The sequence below is a fragment of the Coregonus clupeaformis genome, chromosome 34 (genome assembly GCF_020615455.1).
Source record: "Coregonus clupeaformis isolate EN_2021a chromosome 34, ASM2061545v1, whole genome shotgun sequence".
NCBI classification, from domain to species: Eukaryota; Metazoa; Chordata; class Actinopteri; order Salmoniformes; family Salmonidae; genus Coregonus; species Coregonus clupeaformis.
The window spans coordinates 14,584,247-14,606,746 of record NC_059225.1 but is presented as its reverse complement, the minus strand read 5'-3'; the positions used below and the strand labels follow the sequence as shown (position 1 = coordinate 14,606,746).

General features: G+C 42.7%; 1 protein-coding gene across 5 annotated transcripts in view; it reads left to right on the top strand.

Moving 5' to 3' along the window:
* The window catches only part of LOC121549861 (brefeldin A-inhibited guanine nucleotide-exchange protein 1), a 113,576-nt gene that overhangs the window by 55,644 nt on the left and 35,432 nt on the right, over nucleotides 1–22,500 (top strand). For all 5 annotated transcript variants that reach the window (XM_041861810.2, XM_041861808.2, XM_041861807.2 and 2 more), the window contains exons 2-4: nucleotides 494–524; nucleotides 13,439–13,592; nucleotides 14,060–14,206. In XM_041861810.2, the coding sequence (XP_041717744.2) occupies nucleotides 494–524; nucleotides 13,439–13,592; nucleotides 14,060–14,206 (332 nt within the window). The remainder of the gene's footprint in view (nucleotides 1–493; nucleotides 525–13,438; nucleotides 13,593–14,059; nucleotides 14,207–22,500) is intronic.

Genomic DNA, 22,500 nt, shown 5'->3' with positions numbered 1-22,500 from the left:
AGGTTTTAGTGGAGCAATAGGGAACAAAGCTTCATGGGTAACTGTTGTCGATGTGTGCAGAGGGTCCTGGTTCGAGTCCAGGTTGGGGTAAGGAGAGGGACGGAAGCAAGACTGTTAGGTGCGTGTGTGAACGTGAGTGGGTGCGCATGTAAGTGTGTGTATCCCTTTGAGAATTTCACTCTATTAACAGCATGCATACAGAAGTTGAAGGGTTCTTCTTGCCAATCCTTGTCCTAAGAGGTTCTTATCCTCTTAGAGCATTTATTAACACTTCACTCTGACTCTTCAGACATTCACTAGGAGCCGTGGAGAAGAGCGAGAGAAGATAGATCAGCTAGGTGCAGGCTCCTTATCGCTGCCAGGGCCTGCTATCTGCTATTCCCAATGGTGTCATTAGTTTAGTAAAATACTGCAGAATTTACTCTCCCCTTTGGCTGTTATATCAATGTTTCTAACTGTTTCCCCCCCCCCTCTCTTTCTCTCTCTCTTTCAGAGGAAATAAAGGAGGAGTCTGAAAAATTAAGGTAAGTTGATTTTAATTAAGTTTCACATAAATATATCCTGGTTAAATCCCGCGTGAATATTTTAAAGATCTGGAGAGTCCCCTGCTGATTAAAAGACCCATAAGTTTAATAAATTGTGACAATAAAATAATAACAAAGCTCATAAGCAATAGAATGGCAAAAGTCTTACCAGACTTAATACATATCAATCAAACAAGGTTTATTAAAAAAAGACACTTACAAACAAATACAAAAACATGTTTCAGTTTAATACAATACACAAAAAAAAACAAGATATAGATGTATCTATAATGGCTGTTGTGAATGGCCTTTTCTAAAAACTTTCCAGCTGAAATAATACATTTAATAAAAATATTATAAATATCCTAAAGCAAAAATATACACAAATAATACATTATCTGATGAAATTGCTTTAGAAAGGGGCACAAGACAAGGATGTCCTCTCTCCCCCCTCCTGTTTGCACTGGCAATTGAACCTCTTACAGAAAGAATTAGACAGGACCGAAATGTAACAGGTATCAGTATTAGTAAACATGAATGTAAACTAAACTTATTTGCAGATGATCTCCTGATATACCTGACCAATATTGAAAATTCAATGCCCGCCTTGCCCCATACGGCTGCGCACAAATGGCCCAGCATCGTCCGGGTTTGGCCGGTGTAGGCCGTCATTTTAAATAAGAATTTGTTCTTAACTGACTTGCCTAGTTAAATAAAGATAAAAAAATATATATATATATATATATATATTTTCAGAATACGTAAAAATCTCAGGATAGAAAAATTAACGTGGAAAAAAACGAAATAATGGCAATAGGAAAAATAAAAAGAATAACTCATGATCTCTACAGCAATCCTATAAGTGCACCACAAAAAATATCAAATACTTAGAATACACTACCGGTCAAAGGTTTTAGAACACCTACTCATTCAAGGGTTTTTCTTTATTTTTACTATGTTCTACATTGTAGAATAATAGCGAAGACATCAAAACTATGAAATAACACATATGGAATCATGTAGTAACCAAAATAGTGTTAAACAAATCAAAATATATTTTATATTTGAGATTCTTCAAATAGTCACCTTTTGCCTTCATGACAGCTTTGCACACTCTTGGCATTCTCTCAACCAGCTTCATGAGGTAGTCACCTGGAATGAATTTCAATTAACAGGTGTGCCTTCTTAAAAGTTAATTTGTGGAAGTTCTTTCCTTCTTAATGTGTTTGAGCCCATCAGTTGTGTTGTGACAAGATAGGAGGGGGGTGTAATACAGAAAATAGCCCTATTTGGTAAAAGACCAAGTCCATATAATGGCAAGAACAGCTGAAATAAGCAAAGAGAAACGACGGTCCATCATTACTTTAAGACATGAAGGTCAATCAATACAGAACTTTGAAAGTTTCTTTAAGTGCAGTCGCAAAACCCATCAAACACTATAATGAAACTCTCATGAGGACCGCCACAGGAATGGAAGACCCAGAGTTACCTCTGCTGCAGAGTATAAGTTCATTAGAGTTACCAGCCTCAGAAATTGCAGCCCAAATAAATGCTTCACAGAGTTCAAGTCACAGACATATCTCAACATCAACTGTTCAGAGGGGACTGTGTGAATCAGGCCTTCATGGTCAAATTGCTGCAAAGAAACCACTACTAAAGGACACCAATAAGAAGAAGAGACTTGCTTGGGCCAAGAAACATGAGCAATGGATATTAGACCGGTGGAAATGTGTCCTTTGGTCTGGAGTCCAAATTGGAGATTTTTGGTTCCAACCGCCTTGTCTTTGTGAGACGCGGTGTGGGTGAACAGATGATCAACGCATGTGTATTTCTTGCCGTAAAGCATGGAGATGGAGGTGTGATGGTGTGGGTGTGCTTTGCTGGTGACACTGTCTGTGATTTATTTAGAATTCAAGGCACACTTAACCAGCATGGCTACCACAGCATTCTGCAGCGATACGCCATCCCATCTGGTTTGGGCTTAGTGGGGCTATCATTTCTTTTTCAACAGGACAATGACCTGGGCTATTTTACCTAGAAGGAGAGTGATGGAGTCCTGCATCACATGACCTGGCCTCCACAACCCCCCGACCTCAACCAAATTGAGATGGTTTGGGATGAGTCGGACCGCAAAGTGAAGGAAAAGCAGCCAACAAGTGCTCAGCATATGTGGGAACTCCTTCAAGACTGTTGGAAAAGCATTCCAAGTGAAGCTGGTTGAGAGAATGCCAAGAGTGTGCAAAGCTGTCATCAAGGCAAAGGTTGGCTATTTGAAGAATCTCAAATATTGTGACGAGTACTGAGGATACGAAGAGGCAGGACGCAGACGCAGGAATCAACAATGTAAAGGTTTACTTAACACTGAGCAAGAGAACAACAAAGAGCGAGTACACGACATGACACTAACAATCACACACAACACAACACTGAACAGTCCAGGGCTGTATAGGGGTGGTGATGAGGTGCAGGTGCGCTGGAGGTGATTATGGTGCGTTGGGTTTCCATTCCGGTGTTGCCGAGGTGGTGCGCTCAGACCGGTGGCTCAGTAGACCGGCGAATCAGAGCGCTGGAGGGGAGCAACGGGAGGAGATGTGACAAATATAAACAAATCCAAATATATTTTAACACTTTTTTTGGTTACTACATGATTCCAAATGTGTTATTTCATAGTTTTGATGTCTTCACTATTATTCTACAATGTAGAAAATAGTAATAATAAAGAAAAATACTTGAATGAGTAGGTGTTCTAAAACTTTTGACCGGTAGTGTATAAAGGTAACTTTATCCCATTGCTCAACAATATGAAAGCAGATCTAATTAAATGGAACCATTTTTCCATAAATCTTACAGGTAGAATAAATCTCTTCAGAATGGCATGGCTCTGAAAGTTTTTAGATTTATTCTCGGTAATACCAATTACCCTACCGAAGACGTTCATTAAAAAAGTATACTTGGTCATAAGACTTTATATGGGAAAATAAAACTCATAGAACACAAAGGAAAGTTTTGCATCTTCCTAAGTCAGACGGGTGGTTTTAACCTTCCAGACTTTGTATCACTCGCCACCCAGGGCATTTACTTGCGACATATTGTTAAATGTACTAAAGAGGAACAATGGGTACATATTGAAGATGTGCATGCTCATCCCCAGAATCTTGTTACGTGTCTAAGGATAAAGCTAAGAACATTAACAACTTCATACTTAAGAACGCTATAACAATATGGAAGAAAATTAAACGTATTCTACAAGAACCAATATCAATCCCTAAAAACACAACCCTATTGAACAATCCTTGGATAGCTTTTCAGAATTCACAGATAAATTGGTCCACATGGAAAACTAAAGACATAGAAAACCGTAAATGACTTAGTAATAGGAAATACATTTATTTCCATGACAGAAATAAAAAGCAATTGTAGATATGTTGAAATGCATGCAACTTAAACGTTTCATATCAAGAAATGTATTGATTTGAGAGAGCCCATTCAGCTGACACTCTTAGGAGAAAAAAAAGAAACTACTGGATATTGGCACAAGGTGGAGGGAATGTTGGAACATAACTAACGGATCTACAGTAAACTTAAATGTACACTTAATCCAGTATAAACTAATGTATAGAATTGATTATACAAGAGACAAAATTCAGAGATTCTACAGCACAACGGCAGAGTCATGTCTGAAGTGTAAAACTAACAGTGATTCAATAATCCATGCCTTCTGGGGATGCTATAAAGTCCAAAGGTTATGGGCGGAGCTAGAAAGTTGGCTGTCAGAAGTGTTAAAATGTAAATTTACTTTTAATCCGTCTGTCTGCATATTTCAAGACATGGCATATGAGGGTGGAGTGAGATACCCGATGGGTTGGACGATACTTTTCTCGTCAATCATCTTGAAAAAACTTATACTTACAAACTGGAAATCAACAAATCCTCCATCATAAACACAATGGAAAGGTGAAATGCTTTATTATCTAAATGTTGAACGTGCATGGGCGACGGAGAGAAACAAAATGGTGCAGTTTGAGGCCATGTGGTGGAGAGTGATGCAGGCACTAGAGATGGGGGTGTGAGCAGGTGGGTCCGGGCAGGGGTGATGTTGTGGATGTTTGTGTGCGTCTGTATGTTGTCGTTTGTATGTGGATGTTTTGTATTGTAAACAAAAATTCAAATAAATAATATCTTACAAAAGAAAAATAAATACATCCTGGTTAATTTTGGTGATTTTCTTGTTTCCTTTTGCTTGCCCTTGAGTTCAGTATAAAGGGTGTGTGTGTGTGTGTGTGGCCTCCAGTGTGTTTTTGTTTGTCTCAGCCTGGTCTACTTCTAAAAGCTATTCTCCCTGTCATTAATGGACCCCTGCCTAGTGCCTGGCTCTAGCCTGGGAGGGAGAGAGAGATTTCTATTTTTTATTAGGATCCCCATTAGCCGACGCCAATGGTGACAGCTAGACTTACAGGGGTCTGACACAGAGAAAAAGACATTACAGACAAAATACTACCATTTACATACATTAACATGTAGTGTGTGTGTTTGTGTCTGTATTTAACAGTTACACATACATGTCAGTACATACACTCAAAGTAGGCTAGCTTTCGCCTGGGAGAGGGAGAGTTTGCGTGTAAGTTTGTGTTTGTGGAGCTTTGCTGCCTGGTAACTGGGTCAGTGGAATGAAATGTACCATGAGTGCCACTCCTTTCCCTCCCTCTCTCTTTCTCTCTCCCCCTCGAGAATCCCACAGCAGGACTGGATGATCAGGGCTGGATCAGCATGTTCTATGTGCCAGCTCTGCTAGCTCAGCCCAAACGAGACCCCTGTGGTCGGTGAGGGGGTGGGTAGAGGGAGGTGGTAGAGAAACTGTCTGTGTCCAAATACCCATACTAGCGTACTACATACTTAAACTGCATACTATGTACCAGAGGTTTGGACTCAAGTCTGACTCGAGTCACAAATTTGATGACTTGACTTGATAGAAAATAAAACAACTTGAGACTTGACTTAAACTCAGGACTCGATTTAGATTTGAAACTAATGAATTGAAATTATCTGGCCAGATTTTGTAACGTTTTGTCAATCATTTTGTGGCACATAGTCTCTGTGGATTAGGCTACTCTTCATGCAGCCAGAGACAGTATCTCACTTGCAAAAAAAAAAACTGATTGGCTAGTGAAACGATTGGACCAGCAAACTGTCAATCAACATAAGTTGGATGACCTACAGTAGCGCAGTGAGAAGGTTTTTGGGGGGTCGCAAATGTGAAATTTGATGGGGAAAATACATACAAAATTCATACATATTTTAATAGGCTAGATATAACCTATAATTTGTATTTTATATTTATGCCTTTGTTTATTCGATCTGGTTACTATCATAGGCCTACGGCATTGCACCAAATTCTTGTAATCTGTGCTTCAGAACCAAAAACTTGCGCGTCTTGACTGTTGACCGATGACCAGTCATCCAGATTAGTGACCAGAAAGCACTTGTTTAATTTTCTCCGGTTTTGCCTGGCAAAAGCAAAGTAGCCTACCTACGTTAATATTATCCATATCAAATTCAGTTTAGCAATCTGCTACGGACTCATCTTCGCCAGAACAATAGGCTGGTGATTTCATTGATCATTTTCCAATTTCAGGTATGTCTAGTTTTTGTGGGTTATAATTATATGCCTCAGTGGTGGTACTGTATGTCTAAAGATAGCTGTAACATGTACCTATGGGATGAAGGCGTAACATATTCTGGAAAATTATTTACGATATTTGTGAGAAAGAAAAATAGAAAAATACAGACAGATCATGCTTTCCATCCAATCCTGCAACCCCCGCTGCATACAGGTAGGCTGTATGATCCTGCAGGCTCTGGACTCCAGAGAAGTCAAAATGTGACATGTTATCCCTAGTTGATGTAGACTCAAAATGAAGGTGTAAAACGCAGTTTATTTCTGTATCTTGCTTTTTGAAAATGCATCACCTGTGTGCAAACAGATTGCTGATTTGCTGTACAGCGATAGAATCGGTGCAGCGCAAACGTCAAATTGTAGGGAGAGAGGACTGACATAAATAAATATGCAGCTAAAGAATTGTTTGGTGATCAAGAATATTAATTGTTTACTTTGCATGCTCACCAGCAATGGGGCATCAAGCAACAATTACTAGTATAGGTCTTTGGTATGTCAAAATTGCTTGAAATGGATAATTGAGTTATGAAGCTTGCATTTGGAATTTGTTGTTAACATTTATTGTTACATAATCAAAATGTGTTGTAGACAAAACAATGAAAAGGGCTGTCTGGTTCCTCAATAAATAGGCAAAGATTTTGTGATCTTGGTACTACAGTGCATTCGGAAAATATTCATACCCCTTTAATTTTTTCCACATTTTGTTACGTTACAGCCTTATTCTGAAATGGATTAAATATTAAAATGTCCTCATCATTCTACACACAATACCCCATAATGACAAAGCGAAAAACAGTTTTTTGATTTTTTTGCAAATGTATAAAAAATAAAAAACAGATACCTTATTTACATAAGTATTCAGACCCTTTGCTATGAGACTCAAAATTGAGCTCAGGTGCATCCTGTTTCCATTGATAATCCTTGAGATGTTGCTACAAATTGATAGGAGTCCACCTTTGGTAAATTCAATTGATTGGACATGATTTGTAAAGGCACACACCTGTCTATATAAGGTCCCACAGTTGACAGTGCATGTCAGAGCAAAAACCAAGCCATGAGGTTGAAGGAATTGTCCGTAGAGCTCCGAGACAGGATTGTGTCAAGGCACAGTTCTGGGGAAGTGTACCAAAAATTGCCTACAGCATTGAAGGTCCCCAAGAACACAGTGGCATCCATCATTCTTAAATGGAAGAAGTTTGGAACCACCAAGACTCTTCCTAGAGCTGGCCGCCCGGCCAAACTGCGCAATCGGGGGAGAAGGGCCTTGGTCAGGGATGTGACCAAGAACACGATGGTCACTCTGACAGAGCTCCAGAGTTCCTCTGTGGAGATGGGAAAACCTTCCAGAAGGACAACCATCTCTGCAGCACTCCACCAATCAGGCCTTTATGGTAGAGTGGCCAGACGGAAGCCACTCCTCAGTAAAAGGCACATGACAGCCCGCTTGGAGTTTGTCAAAAGGCACCTAAACCAGGTAAGCCAGTTGAGAACAAGTTCTCATTTACAACTGCGACCTGGCCAAGATAAAGCAAAGCTATGCGATAAAAACAACAACCAGAGTTACATATGGGGTAAAACAAAACAAAGTCAAAAATACAACAGAAAATATATATACAGTGTGTGCAAATGTAGCAAGTTATGGAGGTAAGGTAATAAATAGGCCATAGTGCAAAATAATTACAATTAGTATTAACACTGGAATGATAGATGTGCAAGAGATGATGTGCAAATAGAGATACTGGGGTGCAAATGAGCAAAATAAATAACAATATGGGGATGAGGTAGTTGGGTGGGCTAATTTCAGATGGGCTGTGTACAGGTGCAGTGATCGGTAAGGTGCTCTGACAACTGATGCTTAAAGTTAGTGAGGGAGATACAGTGGGGGAAAAAAGTATTTAGTCAGCCACCAATTGTGCAAGTTCTCCCACTTAAAAAGATGAGAGAGGCCTGTAATTTTCATCATAGGTACACGTCAACTATGACAGACAAATTGAGGAAAAAAATCCAGAAAATCACATTGTAGGATTTTTAATGAATTTATTTGCAAATTATGGTGGAAAATAAGTATTTGGTCACCTACAAACAAGCAAGATTTCTGGCTCTCACAGACCTGTAACTTCTTCTTTAAGAGGCTCCTCTGTCCTCCACTCATTACCTGTATTAATGGCACCTGTTTGAACTTGTTATCAGTATAAAAGACACCTGTCCACAACCTCAAACAGTCACACTCCAAACTCCACTATGGCCAAGACCAAAGAGCTGTCAAAGGACACCAGAAACAAAATTGTAGACCTGCACCAGGCTGGGAAGACTGAATCTGCAATAGGTAAGCAGCTTGGTTTGAAGAAATCAACTGTGGGAGCAATTATTAGGAAATGGAAGACATACAAGACCACTGATAATCTCCCTCGATCTGGGGCTCCACGCAAGATCTCACCCCGTGGGGTCAAAATGATCACAAGAACGGTGAGCAAAAATCCCAGAACCACACGGGGGGACCTAGTGAATGACCTGCAGAGAGCTGGGACCAAAGTAACAAAGCCTACCATCAGTAACACACTACGCGCCAGGGACTCAAATCCTGCAGTGCCAGACGTGTCCCCCTGCTTAAGCCAGCACATGTCCAGGCCCGTCTGAAGTTTGCTAGAGTGCATTTGGATGATCCAGAAGAGGATTGGGAGAATGTCATATGGTCAGATGAAACCAAAATATAACTTTTTGGTAAAAACTCAACTCGTCGTGTTTGGAGGACAAAGAATGCTGAGTTGCATCCAAAGAACACCATACCTACTGTGAAGCATGGGGGTGGAAACATCATGCTTTGGGGCTGTTTTTCTGCAACGGGACCAAGACGACTGATCCGTGTAAAGGAAAGAATGAATGGGGCCATGTATCGTGATATTTTGAGTGAAAACCTCCTTCCATCAGCAAGGGCATTGAAGATGAAACGTGGCTGGGTCTTTCAGCATGACAATGATCCCAAACACACCGCCTGGGCAACGAAGGAGTGGCTTCGTAAGAAGCATTTCAAGGTCCTGGAGTGGCCTCGACAGTCTCCAGATCTCAACCCCATAGAAAATCTTTGGAGGGATTTGAAAGTCCGTGTTGCCCAGCGACATCCCCAAAACATAACTGCTCTAGAGGAGATCTGCATGGAGGAATGGGCCAAAATACCAGCAACAGTGTGTGAAAACCTTGTGAAGACTTACAGAAAACGTTTGACCTGTGTCATTGCCAACAAAGGGTATATAACAAAGTATTGAGAAACTTTTGTTATTGACCAAATACTTATTTTCCACCATCATTTGCAAATAAATTCATTAAAAATCCTACAATGTGATTTTCTGGATTTTCTTTTCTCATTTTGTCTGTCATAGTTGACGTGTACCTATGATGAAAATTACAGGCCTCTCTCATCTTTTTAAGTGGGAGAACTTGCACAATTGGTGGCTGACTAAATACTTTTTTTCCCCACTGTAAAGTATAGATCGATTTTCGAAACGTTGCATACTATTAAACATTCTTTTTTTCGCATACTCAAACGGCCTACTAAGATTTGGGTATTCAGACACGGGTATTTGGGTATTTAAGCTTCCTCTCACAAATGCCCTGCCCAAATTGTCTTTAGGTGGGGGAGGAGTGAGTGAAGTAGGGAATTTATATACAGACACCTTACCCAACCTTTCGCAAAGCTGCCCTGGCCTTCGGGTTTTAGAAAAGTACTAAAAATCACCCATAGCATCACTTATTCCCAAGGATCTTCTGTAAGCCAAAAGGTGTCAACAATTGTAGAAGCAGAAGCAACGCTAGCTGAAAATGTAGTGTTAGCATTCTAGTCTCCATAGATGCTTAACCCCATTTGATGTAAATTATGAATATGAGCAGGCTAATCCTGTATGTTGCTTATTAGAGGGGAGAACGCATGCTAAGCAGGGAGGGACACAGTGACTCATGACTCATAGAATTAGCAGAAGTAGAATGGACATTTCCATTCAAAACAACATTGTTGCATCGTCTCTCAAAATTCTGTACGCTTCCTCTTCTCCTCCTTTTCCCCTCTGTCTCTCTGTGTCTCTCTCTCTCTCTTTCTCTCTGTCCTTTCTCTCTCTCTTTCTCTGTCCTTTCTTTCACTCTCTCACTCTCTCTCTCTCTCTGTCCTTCTCGTTCTCTGTCCTCTCTCTCTCGGTCCTCTCTCTCTCTCTCTCTCTCTCTCTCTTTCTCTCTCTCTCTCTCTCTCTCTGTCTCTATCCCGTGTCCCACTGCACTCTGCGAGGTAATCACTCAAAAGAAGCTGAAGTCATCCTTTCTCTCTGCCAAGACACAAACAACACAGTCTTCACCCCTCTCCCCCCTTCTTCCTCCGTCCTTGGCTCAGAGCTCCGTACAGTCTGGGTGTGGTTGTTCTGATCTATAATGTTTTAGCCTACAGCTAAGGACCCCTGGTTTAGATCTACACTGAGGGAAAAAAGTATTTGATCCCCTGCTGATCAGTCTATAATTTTAATGGTAGGTTTGTTTGAACAGTGAGAGACAGAATAACAACAACAAAATCCAGAAATACGCATGTCAAAAATTTTATAAATTGATTTGCATTTTAATTAGGGAAATAAGTATTTGACCCCCTCTCAATCAGAAAGATTTCTGGCTCCCAGGTGTCTTTTAAAGACACCTGTCCACAGAAGCAATCAATCAATCAGATTCCAAACTCTCCACCATGGCCAAGACCAAAGAGCTCTCCAAGGATGTCAGGGACAAGATTGTAGACCTACACAATGGGCTACAAGACCATCGCCAAGCAGCTTGGTGAGAAGGTGACAACAGTTGGTGCGATTATTCACAAATGGAAGAAACACAAAATAACTGTCAATCTCCTTCGGCCTGGGGCTCCATGCAAGATCTCACCTCGTGGAGTTGCAATGATCATGAGAACAGTGAGGAATCAGCCCAGAACTACACGGGAGGATCTTGTCAATGATCTCAAGGCAGCTGGGACCATAGTCACCAAGAAAACAATTGGTAACACACTACGCCGTGAAGAACTGAAATCATGCAGCGCCCGCAAGGTCCCCCTGCTCAAGAAAGCACATATACAGGGCCGTCTGAAGTTTGCCAATGAACATCTGATTGATTCAGAGGAGAACTGGGTGAAAGTGTTGTGGTCAGATGAGACCAAAATCGAGCTCTTTGGCATCATCTCAACTCGCCGTGTTTGGAGGAGGAGGAATGCTGTCTATGACCCCAAGAACACCATCTCCACCGTCAAACATGGAGGTGGAAACATTATGCTTTGGGGGTGTTTTTCTGCTAAACCTTAATGACTTGGAGATCTGCAAAGAGGAGTGGAACAAAATCCCTCCTGAGATGTGTGCAAACCTGGTGGCCAACTACAAGAAACGTCTGACCTCTGTGATTGCCAACAAGGGTTTTTCCATCAAGTACTAAGTCATGTTTTGCAGAGGGGTCAAATACTTATTTCCCTCATTAAAATGCAAATCACTTTATATCATTTTTGACATGCGTTTTTCTGGATTTTGTTGTTGTTATTCTGTCTCTCATTGTTCAAATAAACCTACCATTAAAATTATAGACTGATCATGTCTTTGTCAGTGGGCAAACATACAAAATCAGCAGGGGATCAAATACTTTTTTGCCTCACTGTATAATGTGTTAACCTACAGCTAAGGACCCCTGGTTTAGATCTATAATGTGTTAACCTACAGCTAAGGACCCCTGGTTTAGATCTATAATGTGTTAACCTACAGCTAAGGACCCCTGGTATAGATCTATAATGTGTTAACCTACAGCTAAGGACCCCTGGTTTAGATCTATAATGTTTTAGCCTACAGCTAAGAACCCCTGGTTTAGATCTATAATGTGTTAACCTACAGCTAAGGACCCCTGGTATAGATCTATAATGTGTTAACCTACAGCTAAGGACCCCTGGTTTAGATCTATAATGTTTTAGCCTACAGCTAAGAACCCCTGGTTTAGATCTATAATGCGTTAACCTACAGCTAAGGACCCCTGGTATAGATCTATAATGTGTTAACCTACAGCTAAGGACCCCTGGTTTAGATCTATAATGTGTTAACCTACAGCTAAGGACCCCTGGTTTAGATCTATAATGTTTTAGCCTACAGCTAAGAACCCCTGGTTTAGATCTATAATGTTTTAGCCTACAGCTAAGGACCCCTGGTTTAGATCTATAATGTGTTAACCTACAGCTAAGGACCCCTGGTTTAGATCTATAATGTTTTAGCCTACAGCTAAGGACCCCTGGTTTAGATCTATAATGTGTTAACCTACAGCTAAGGACCCCTGGTTTAGATCTATAATGTGTTAACCTACAGCTAAGGACCCCTGGTTTAGATCTATAATGTGTTAACCTACAACTAAGGACCCCTGGTTTAGATCTATAATGTGTTAACCTACAGCTAAGGACCCCTGGTTTAGATCTACGATCCATAAAGACAAACAGCACTCACAAATATGGCTTTACCCTTGGTTTTATTCCTTAGCAACAGTAACAAGGATGTGATTTTGGCCACAAAGGCTTTCGACAGCATAAAGACACACTCGACAGAGCAGAGAGCATTATTATCAGGTGTATGACATCGTGGATCTCTTCTCCTAAAATAGATGACTGGTAGATTAATTGCAGCCCCCTTTCTTTATAAGAGTTATTAGCTGCTTACAGTGTATCAAATTGAGCTGCATAAAGAACATGCATAAAGCCATTAACAGTACACTGCCAGTAGTGTGTTAGCCTCTGCTGAGTCCCCAACAACCGGATATTCCGGTTTTCAGGGGAAATGGAAAGCGATTTCCGCTTTTGGATGTTAACAAGGCGACACTCCATCTTAACTCCTCCTCCACATTTGCTGGATTGGTTGAACAGTGAAGAAGAGTTTTTTGTTCTTAGATTTTAGATTTTAGTCATTTAGCAGACACTCTTATCCAGAGCGCCTTACAGTTAGTGAGTGCATACATTTTCATACTGGCCCCCCGTGGGAATCGAACCCACAACCCTGGCGTTGCAAGCTCCATGCTCTATCAACTGAGCTACAGGGGACTTCTCATCAAGACCAGTATGTAGGGGATCCAGTTTCTTTTGCGCCTGCTACATTATGTTAGTAGTGTGTGATTGGTAGAATAAAGACTGCTTAAGATGTGGGATATGTTTTTATTATGACAGAATATGTACTATGATCTTGGTTTAATTTTTTATTTGTCTCTCCAGTCCTCCTCCAGACAGCAAATCAGATTCCAGCACTCTTCCGCCAATCAAATCAAAGACCAGCTTCGTAGAGGCCGACAAGTATTTCCTGCCGTTTGAGTTGGCATGTCAGTCCAAATGTCCCCGCATCGTCATTACATCACTAGACTGTTTACAGGTCAGTAGCAGAGGAGGTCAGGACGTGAACCCTGTGTGTCTAAAACTGTCTAGGCTGCATGTTTCTGACCATCACCGTAATGATATGTCAAAACAAATATGGTAATTTGGTTAAGGACTATATTGATATTAAATTATACATACGGTTTGGAGTCATCTAAAGTTATTTCAGTTTCAGTGCAATTTCTAACTGGAATTTGACGTTGACCTGAAATAAAGAAATGTTGTATTTACATAGAAAGTTCAGTGACACTGGTTCATAGTGCAGTTCATGAGGATATGGGGTGTTTTCTGAATGGAATTCACAAGTTGTGTTTATCTAATCTCTGTAAAATCTTGCGTAATTTGGTCAGTGATTAACTTCTGGGTCTATACGTGTTAGAAATTGAGAGCTCACACTTGCAAAAGGAAACTCAGCCAAAGACAGTGTTTATCTGTTGTTCTGTGTGTTTGGTGTTTGTCCTGTAGAAGCTGATAGCGTACGGCCACCTGACAGGCAGCGGTCCAGACAGCACGGCCCCCGGCAAAAAGCTCATCGACAGGATCATCGAGACCATCTGTGGCTGCTTCCAGGGACCACAGACAGATGAGGGGGTGCAGCTACAGATCATTAAGGTTGGCCTCTGCGGTTGTTTGGTCTGCAAGAAAGTGTGTTTTGGATATTGTGTGTTCTGCTGTTGGATTCTATGCTTGCCTGCATGGTGATTATTTAGAATATAGAATTGTGTTATATCTGTTTATACCATGGTATTGTTGAATTCTTGTTTCTGATTGGCTTGAAGGGCATTCTAGAGCGTGCATTATTTCCCTATAACGCACAGTATATTTGCACGGTAGAATTCAATGGCTATAGTTCATTCTTACGTGTTCTATGTTTGAGCTGCTTTTAAGAGCAAAAGTGTAATTCAAAACATTATTGGCATTGTTGAATTTGATTTTCATAATAGCAAGCTAGGACTGATGGTTTGGTTAGCTGAACTAGCAAGTCTGTTTGTTTGAAAAACAGCCCCAGACCATTATTCCTCCTCCACCAAACTTTACAGTTGGCACTATGCATTCGGACAGGTAGCGTTCTGCTGGCATCCGTCAAACCCAGATTTGTCCGTTGGACTGCCAGATGGTGAAGCGTGATTCATCACTCCAGAGCTCCAGAGTCTAATGGCGGCGAGCTTTACACCACTCCAGCTGACGCTTGGCATTGCGCATGGTGATCTTAAGCTTGTGAGGCTGCTCGGCCATGGAGACCCATTTCATGAAGATGCTGACGTTGCTTCCAGAGGCAGTTTGGAACTCGGTAGTGAGTGTTGCAACCGAGGACAGACGATCTTTACGTGCTACGCGCTTCAGCACTCGGTGGTCCTGTTCTGTGAGCTTGTGTGGCCTACCATTTGCGGCTGAGGTGTTGTTGCTTCTAGAAGTTTCCACTTCACAATAACAGCACTTACAGTTGACCGGGGAAGCTCTAGCAGGGAAGAAATTTGACGAACTGACTTGTTGGAAAGGTGGCATCCTGTGACGGTGTCACGTTGAAAGTCACTGAGCTCTTCAGTAAGGCCATTCTACTGTCAATGTTTGTCTATGGGGATTGCATGGCTGTGTACTCGATTTATACACCTGTCAGCAACGGGTGTGGCTGAAATAGCCGAATCCACTAATTTGAAGGGGTGTCCACATACTTTTATATATATAGTGTATCTAGTAAACCAGCTAGCTGAACACATAGCCATGGTATAAAAAGGATAATCAACTCGGGGCTCTATGCGTTCTCGGGAAAATAATACAACTCTGTGGAAGGTCAGTTCCACTCTGCTACACTCTAAAAAGTAAAGGTTCCTGGAGGATCCTTTAGGGGTTCTTCAAATTGAAACTGTTGGGGAACCCCTATAAGTTCTTCGAAGAACCCTTTAAAACTTTTAATGGATCCTCAAATAACCTTTTGAATAACCTTTTGGGGTTAATTTTTTAACTACCCCCCTATTATTATTAATTAATAATATTAATAATAATACGCATAACAATAACAACAATAACATAATATTTTAGTTGTCAGTGGTTGTTATGATTTTAGTGGCAAAGCAGAATAAAAAAATCAAAATATGAGGTCAACTCCCAGCAGAGCCCCAAGTCCAATGTGTATTTCCTCTGGTGTGTTGATGTTGATGTTCTCCGTATCCATAGCCATAATGATTTTGCAGTGTATGGTGATCAAACAGGTTTCCTGTTATATTCATCAGAGGTGTAGGGAGGGTGAAGTCTGTGAATCCAAAAAATAGTAATTATACAGATGTTTAACAAAACATGCACACAACAGTATTCATACAGTGGGGAAAAAAAGTATTCAGTCAGCCACCAATTGTGCAAGTTCTCCCACTTAAAAAGATGAGAGGCCTGTAATTTTCATCATAGGTACACGTCAACTATGACAGACAAAATGAGGGAAAAAAATCCAGAAAATCACATTGTAGGATTTTTAATGAATTTATTTGCAAATTATGGTGGAAAATAAGTATTTGGTCACCTACAAACAAGCAAGATTTCTGGCTCTCACAGACCTGTAACTTCTTATTTAAGAGGCTCCTCTGTCCTCCACTCGTTACCTGTATTAATGGCACCTGTTTGAACTTGTTATCAGTATAAAGACACCTGTCCACAACCTCAAACAGTCACACTCCAAACTCCACTATGGCCAAGACCAAAGAGCTGTCAAAGGACACCAGAAACAAAATTGTAGACCTGCACCAGGCTGGGAAGACTGAATCTGCAATAGGTAAGCAGCTTGGTTTGAAGAAATCAACTGTGGGAGCAATTATTAGGAAATGGAAGACATACAAGACCACTGATAATCTCCCTCGATCTGGGGCTCCACGCAAGATCTCACCCCGTGGGGTCAAAATGATCACAAGAACGGTGAGCAAAAATCCCAGAACCACACGGGGGGACCTAGTGAATGACCTGCAGAGAGCTGGGACCAAAGTAACAAAGCCTACCATCAGTAACACACTACGCCGCCAGGGACTCAAATCCTGCAGTGCCAGAGCGTGTCTCCTGCTTAAGCCAGTACATGTCCAGGCCCGTCTGAAGTTTGCTAGAGTGCATTTGGATGATCCAGAAGAGGATTTGGAGAATGTCATATGGTCAGATGAAACCAAAATACAACTTTTTGGTAAAAACTCAACTCGTCATGTTTGGAGGACAAAGAATGCTGAGTTGCATCCAAAGAACACCATACCTACTGTGAAGCATGGGGGTGGAAACATCATGCTTTGGGGCTGTTTTTCTGCAAAGGGATCAGGACGACTGATCCGTGTAAAGGAAAGAATGAATGGGGCCATGTATCGTGAGATTTTGAGTGAAAACCTCCTTCCATCAGCAAGGGCATTGAAGATGAAATGTGGCTGGGTCTTTCAGCATTACAATGATCCCAAACACACCGCCCGGGCAACGAAGGAGTGGCTTCGTAAGAAGCGTTTCAAGGTCCTGCAGTGGCCTAGCCAGTCTCCAGATCTCAACCTCATAGAAAATCTTTGGAGGGAGTTGAAAGTCTGTGTTGCCCAGCGACAGCCCCAAAACATCACTGCTCTAGAGGAGATCTGCATGGAGGAATGGGCCAAAATACCAGCAACAGTGTGTGAAAACCTTGTGAAGACTTACAGAAAACGTTTGACCTGTGTCATTGCCAACAAAGGGTATATAACAAAGTATTGAGAAACTTTTGTTATTGACCAAATACCGTAATTTTCGGACTGTAAGCCGCGGCCTTTTTCCAATTTTTAGACCCTGCGGCTTATATAACGGTGCGGCTAATCTATGGATTTTTACAGCTAACGGCCACTAGAAGACCTCCTAAATCTATGGATTTTACAGGTTACAGTCCACCAACTTTAACTCTATGGGCTCTATGACCGGTCCGCGCCCCCCACCTTTAAGCGGCGGGCTCCAGCAGGAAAAGCTGGAGGCCGGAAAAGAGTGAGACAGGTAGCGCGCAAAAGTAAAAGTGGAACCGAGAGTGGTACGAGAGAGAGAACGAGAGACAGAACGAGAGCAAGACAGACAGACATTACGAGAGCGAGACAGTTTGTCTCTTTCCCGACAATCCCCTCTGTGCACGAACCCTTACATATGGTAATTAAACATTAAAACACCTGCGGCTTATAGTCCAGTGCGGCTTATATATGTACACATCATTCAATATCATTCAATTTAGCTGCTGCGGCTTATACTCCGGTGCGCCTTATAGTGCGGAAAATACGGTACTTATTTTCCACCATAATTTGCAAATAAATTCATTAAAAATCCTACAATGTGATTTTCTGGATTTTTTTCTTCTAATTTTGTCTGCCATAGTTGACGTGTACCTATGATGAAAATTACAGGCCTCTGTCATCTTTTTAAGTTGGAGAACTTGCACAATTGGTGGCTGACTAAATACTTTTTTTCCCCACTGTACCTTGGTTTTTGTGGTAAATGTGAATGAAAAAAACTGTTTTGATAATGGTTTTCATACACATACCTTGTCCATAATGTAGAGGCCTATGGGATTTTCATTGAAGAGGTAAGGGAGGAGGATGGTGCATGTGATCTGCATAACGTACCAATAGACATATCTTTGTATGCCTCCTCATCTGTATACCTGCAGACACAAAAGTGAGCAGTTCATTCATCTGCACCCAATACAGCTAGCCTTCAACATATTCTTATTACATACATATTCTTACCTCTTTGTTTATTGATATCCATTGAATTATGTCAATTTTCTGCACAAATATAAAAAGATAGATGGTATCATCATAAAACATAACAAATATCAGTTTAGATCATACAAGGGACAAACCTTACCTTCAATTGAGGAGATCTTTAAAACATGTAGTTAAGTGCCTGCACCTGCTGTCCTTTAAAATCCAAATGTTTCAGTTGGGCAGTTAGGTTCCTGCAAGAACCCCCACCCACTAAGGAGGTTCCTCGATGAACCCCACCTCCTATGGGGTTCTTGGAAGAACAGTTAGGTTCCTGCAAGAACCCCCACCCACTAAGGAGGTTCCTCGATGAACCCCACCTCCTATGGGGTTCTTGGAAGAACAGTTAGGTTCCTGCAAGAACCCCCACCAACTAAGGAGGTTCCTCGATGAACCCCACCTCCTATTGGGTTCTTGGAAGAACAGTTAGGTTCCTGCAAGAACCCCCCACCAACTAAGGAGGTTCCTCGATGAACCCCACCTCCTATGGGGTTCTTGGAAGAACAGTTAGGTTCCTGCAAGAACCCCCACCAACTAAGGAGGTTCCTCGATGAACCCCACCTCCTATGGGGTTCTTGGAAGAACAGTTAGGTTCCTGCAAGAACCCCCACCAACTAAGGAGGTTCCTCGATGAACCCCACCTCCTATGGGGTTCTTGGAAGAACAGTTAGGTTCCTACAAGAACCCCCACCAACTAAGGAGGTTCCTCGATGAACCCCACCTCCTATGGGGTTCTTGGAAGAACAGTTAGGTTCCTGCAAGAACCCCCACCAACTAAGGAGGTTCCTCGATGAACCCCACCTCCTATGGGGTTCTTGGAAGAACAGTTAGGTTCCTGCAAGAACCCCCACCCACTAAGGAGGTTCCTCGATGAACCCCACCTCCTATGGGGTTCTTGGAAGAACAGTTTGGTTCCTGCAAGAACCCCCACCCACTAAGGAGGTTCCTCGATGAACCACACCTCCTATGGGGTTCTTGGAAGAACAGTTAGGTTCCTGCAAGAACCCCCACCCACTAAGGAGGTTCCTCGATGAACCCCACCTCCTATGGGGTTCTTGGAAGAACAGTTAGGTTCCTGCAAGAACCCCCCACCCACTAAGGAGGTTCCTCGATGAACCACACCTCCTATGGGGTTCTTGGAAGAACAGTTAGGTTCCTGCAAGAACCCCCACCAACTAAGGAGGTTCCTCGATGAACCACACCTCCTATGGGGTTCTTGGAAGAACAGTTAGGTTCCTGCAAGAACCCCCACCCACTAAGGAGGTTCCTCGATGAACCACACCTCCTATGGGGTTCTTGGAAGAACAGTTAGGTTCCTGCAAGAACCCCCACCCACTAAGGAGGTTCCTCGATGAACCCCACCTCCTATGGGGTTCTTGGAAGAACAGTTAGGTTCCTGCAAGAACCCCCCACCAACTAAGGAGGTTCCTCGATGAACCCCACCTCCTATGGGGTTCTTGGAAGAACAGTTAGGTTCCTGCAAGAACCCCCACCAACTAAGGAGGTTCCTCGATGAACCCCACCTCCTATGGGGTTCTTGGAAGAACAGTTAGGTTCCTGCAAGAACCCCCACCCACTAAGGAGGTTCCTCGATGAACCCCACCTCCTATGGGGTTCTTGGAAGAACAGTTAGGTTCCTGCAAGAACCCCCACCCACTAAGGAGGTTCCTCGATGAACCCCACCTCCTATGGGGTTCTTGGAAGAACAGTTAGGTTCCTGCAAGAACCCCCACCAACTAAGGAGGTTCCTCGATGAACCCCACCTCCTATGGGGTTCTTGGAAGAACAGTTAGGTTCCTGCAAGAACCCCCCACCCACTAAGGAGGTTCCTCGATGAACCCCCACCTCCTATGGGGTTCTTGGAAGAACAGTTAGGTTCCTGCAAGAACCCCCACCCACTAAGGAGGTTCCTCGATGAACCCCACCTCCTATGGGGTTCTTGGAAGAACAGTTAGGTTCCTGCAAGAACCCCCACCAACTAAGGAGGTTCCTCGATGAACCCCACCTCCTATGGGGTTCTTGGAAGAACAGTTAGGTTCCTGCAAGAACCCCCACCCACTAAGGAGGTTCAGCGATGAACCCCACCTCCTATGGGGTTCTTGGAAGAACAGTTAGGTTCCTGCAAGAACCCCCACCAACTAAGGAGGTTCCTCGATGAACCCCACCTCCTATGGGGTTCTTGGAAGAACAGTTAGGTTCCTGCAAGAACCCCCCACCCACTAAGGAGGTTCCTCGATGAACCCCACCTCCTATGGGGTTCTTGGAAGAACAGTTAGGTTCCTGCAAGAAAGCCCACCAACTAAGGAGGTTCCTCGATGAACCCCACCTCCTATGGGGTTCTTGGAAGAACAGTTAGGTTCCTGCAAGAGCCCCCACCAACTAAGGAGGTTCCTCGATGAACCCCACCTCCTATGGGGTTCTTGGAAGAACAGTTAGGTTCCTGCAAGAACCCCCACCCACTAAGGAGGTTCCTCGATGAACCCCACCTCCTATGGGGTTCTTGGAAGAACAGTTAGGTTCCTGCAAGAACCCCCACCCACTAAGGAGGTTCCTCGATGAACCCCCACCTCCTATGGGGTTCTTGGAAGAACAGTTAGGTTCCTGCAAGAACCCCCACCAACTAAGGAGGTTCCTCGATGAACCCCACCTCCTATGGGGTTCTTGGAAGAACAGTTAGGTTCCTGCAAGAACCCCCACCCACTAAGGAGGTTCCTCGATGAACCCCACCTCCTATGGGGTTCTTGGAAGAACAGTTAGGTTCCTGCAAGAACCCCCACCCACTAAGGAGGTTCCTCGATGAACCCCACCTCCTATGGGGTTCTTGGAAGAACAGTTAGGTTCCTGCAAGAACCCCCCACCAACTAAGGAGGTTCCTCGATGAACCCCACCTCCTATGGGGTTCTTGGAAGAACAGTTAGGTTCCTGCAAGAACCCCCACCCACTAAGGAGGTTCCTCGATGAACCCCACCTCCTATGGGGTTCTTGGAAGAACAGTTAGGTTCCTGCAAGAACCCCCACCCACTAAGGAGGTTCAGCGATGAACCCCACCTCCTATGGGGTTCTTGGAAGAACAGTTAGGTTCCTGCAAGAACCCCCACCAACTAAGGAGGTTCCTCGATGAACCCCACCTCCTATGGGGTTCTTGGAAGAACAGTTAGGTTCCTGCAAGAACCCCCACCAACTAAGGAGGTTCCTCGATGAACCCCACCTCCTATGGGGTTCTTGGAAGAACAGTTAGGTTCCTGCAAGAACCCCCACCCACTAAGGAGGTTCCTCGATGAATGCCACCTCCTATGGGGTTCTTGGAAGAACTATTTGGGGGCAATTTTCAGTGCCAAGAACCATAAGGTTCTTCAAAGAACTTTAAGGATCTTAGAAGAACCCTTGTTGAACCCCTAATTTTTAGAGTGTAGTGCATTGTGGAACACACCTTCCACGTTGTTCATTATATTCCATAGGATGCATAGCCCCACATTGATCATCCCTTACTACGGGCGGCAGGTAGCTTAGTGGTTAAGAGCGTTGTGCCAGTAACCGAAAGGTCGCTGGTTCTAATCCCCGAGCCAACTAGGTGAAAAATCTGTCGATGTGCCCTTGAGCAAGGCACTTAACCCTAATTGCTCCTGTAAGTCGCTCTGGATAAGAGCGTCTGCTAAATGACTAAAATGTAAATGTAAATTACCATGGCATTGTTGAATTCTCGTTTCTGATTGGCTTGAAGGGAATTCTAGAGTATGTGTTATTTCAGCATAGTACAATTCAATGGCTGTAGTTCATTCTTACATGTTCTATGTTTTAACCACTTTTGCAAGCAAAAGTAGAATTGAAAACATTATTGGCATTGTTGAATTAGATTTTCATAATAGCAAGCTAGAACTGATGATTTGGTTAGCTAAACTAGCAAATCTGCTTGTTGGTTACCAAGGCAACTACTGTAGCTATCTAGTCAACTTGCTACCTATTTCAGTGGATGTTGAACACATTTCTAACTGTAAATGAACAAATTTCTAGCGGCAAATGTGTTAAATTATAGCCATTGTATAAAAAGGATAATCAACTCATTGCTCTTTGCATTCTCTGGAAAATAATGCAACTCCGTGGAAGGTCAGTTCCACATCATACTTTATTTTCCATAGAACGCATAGCCCCTCGTTGATTATCCCTTACATAGTGAGT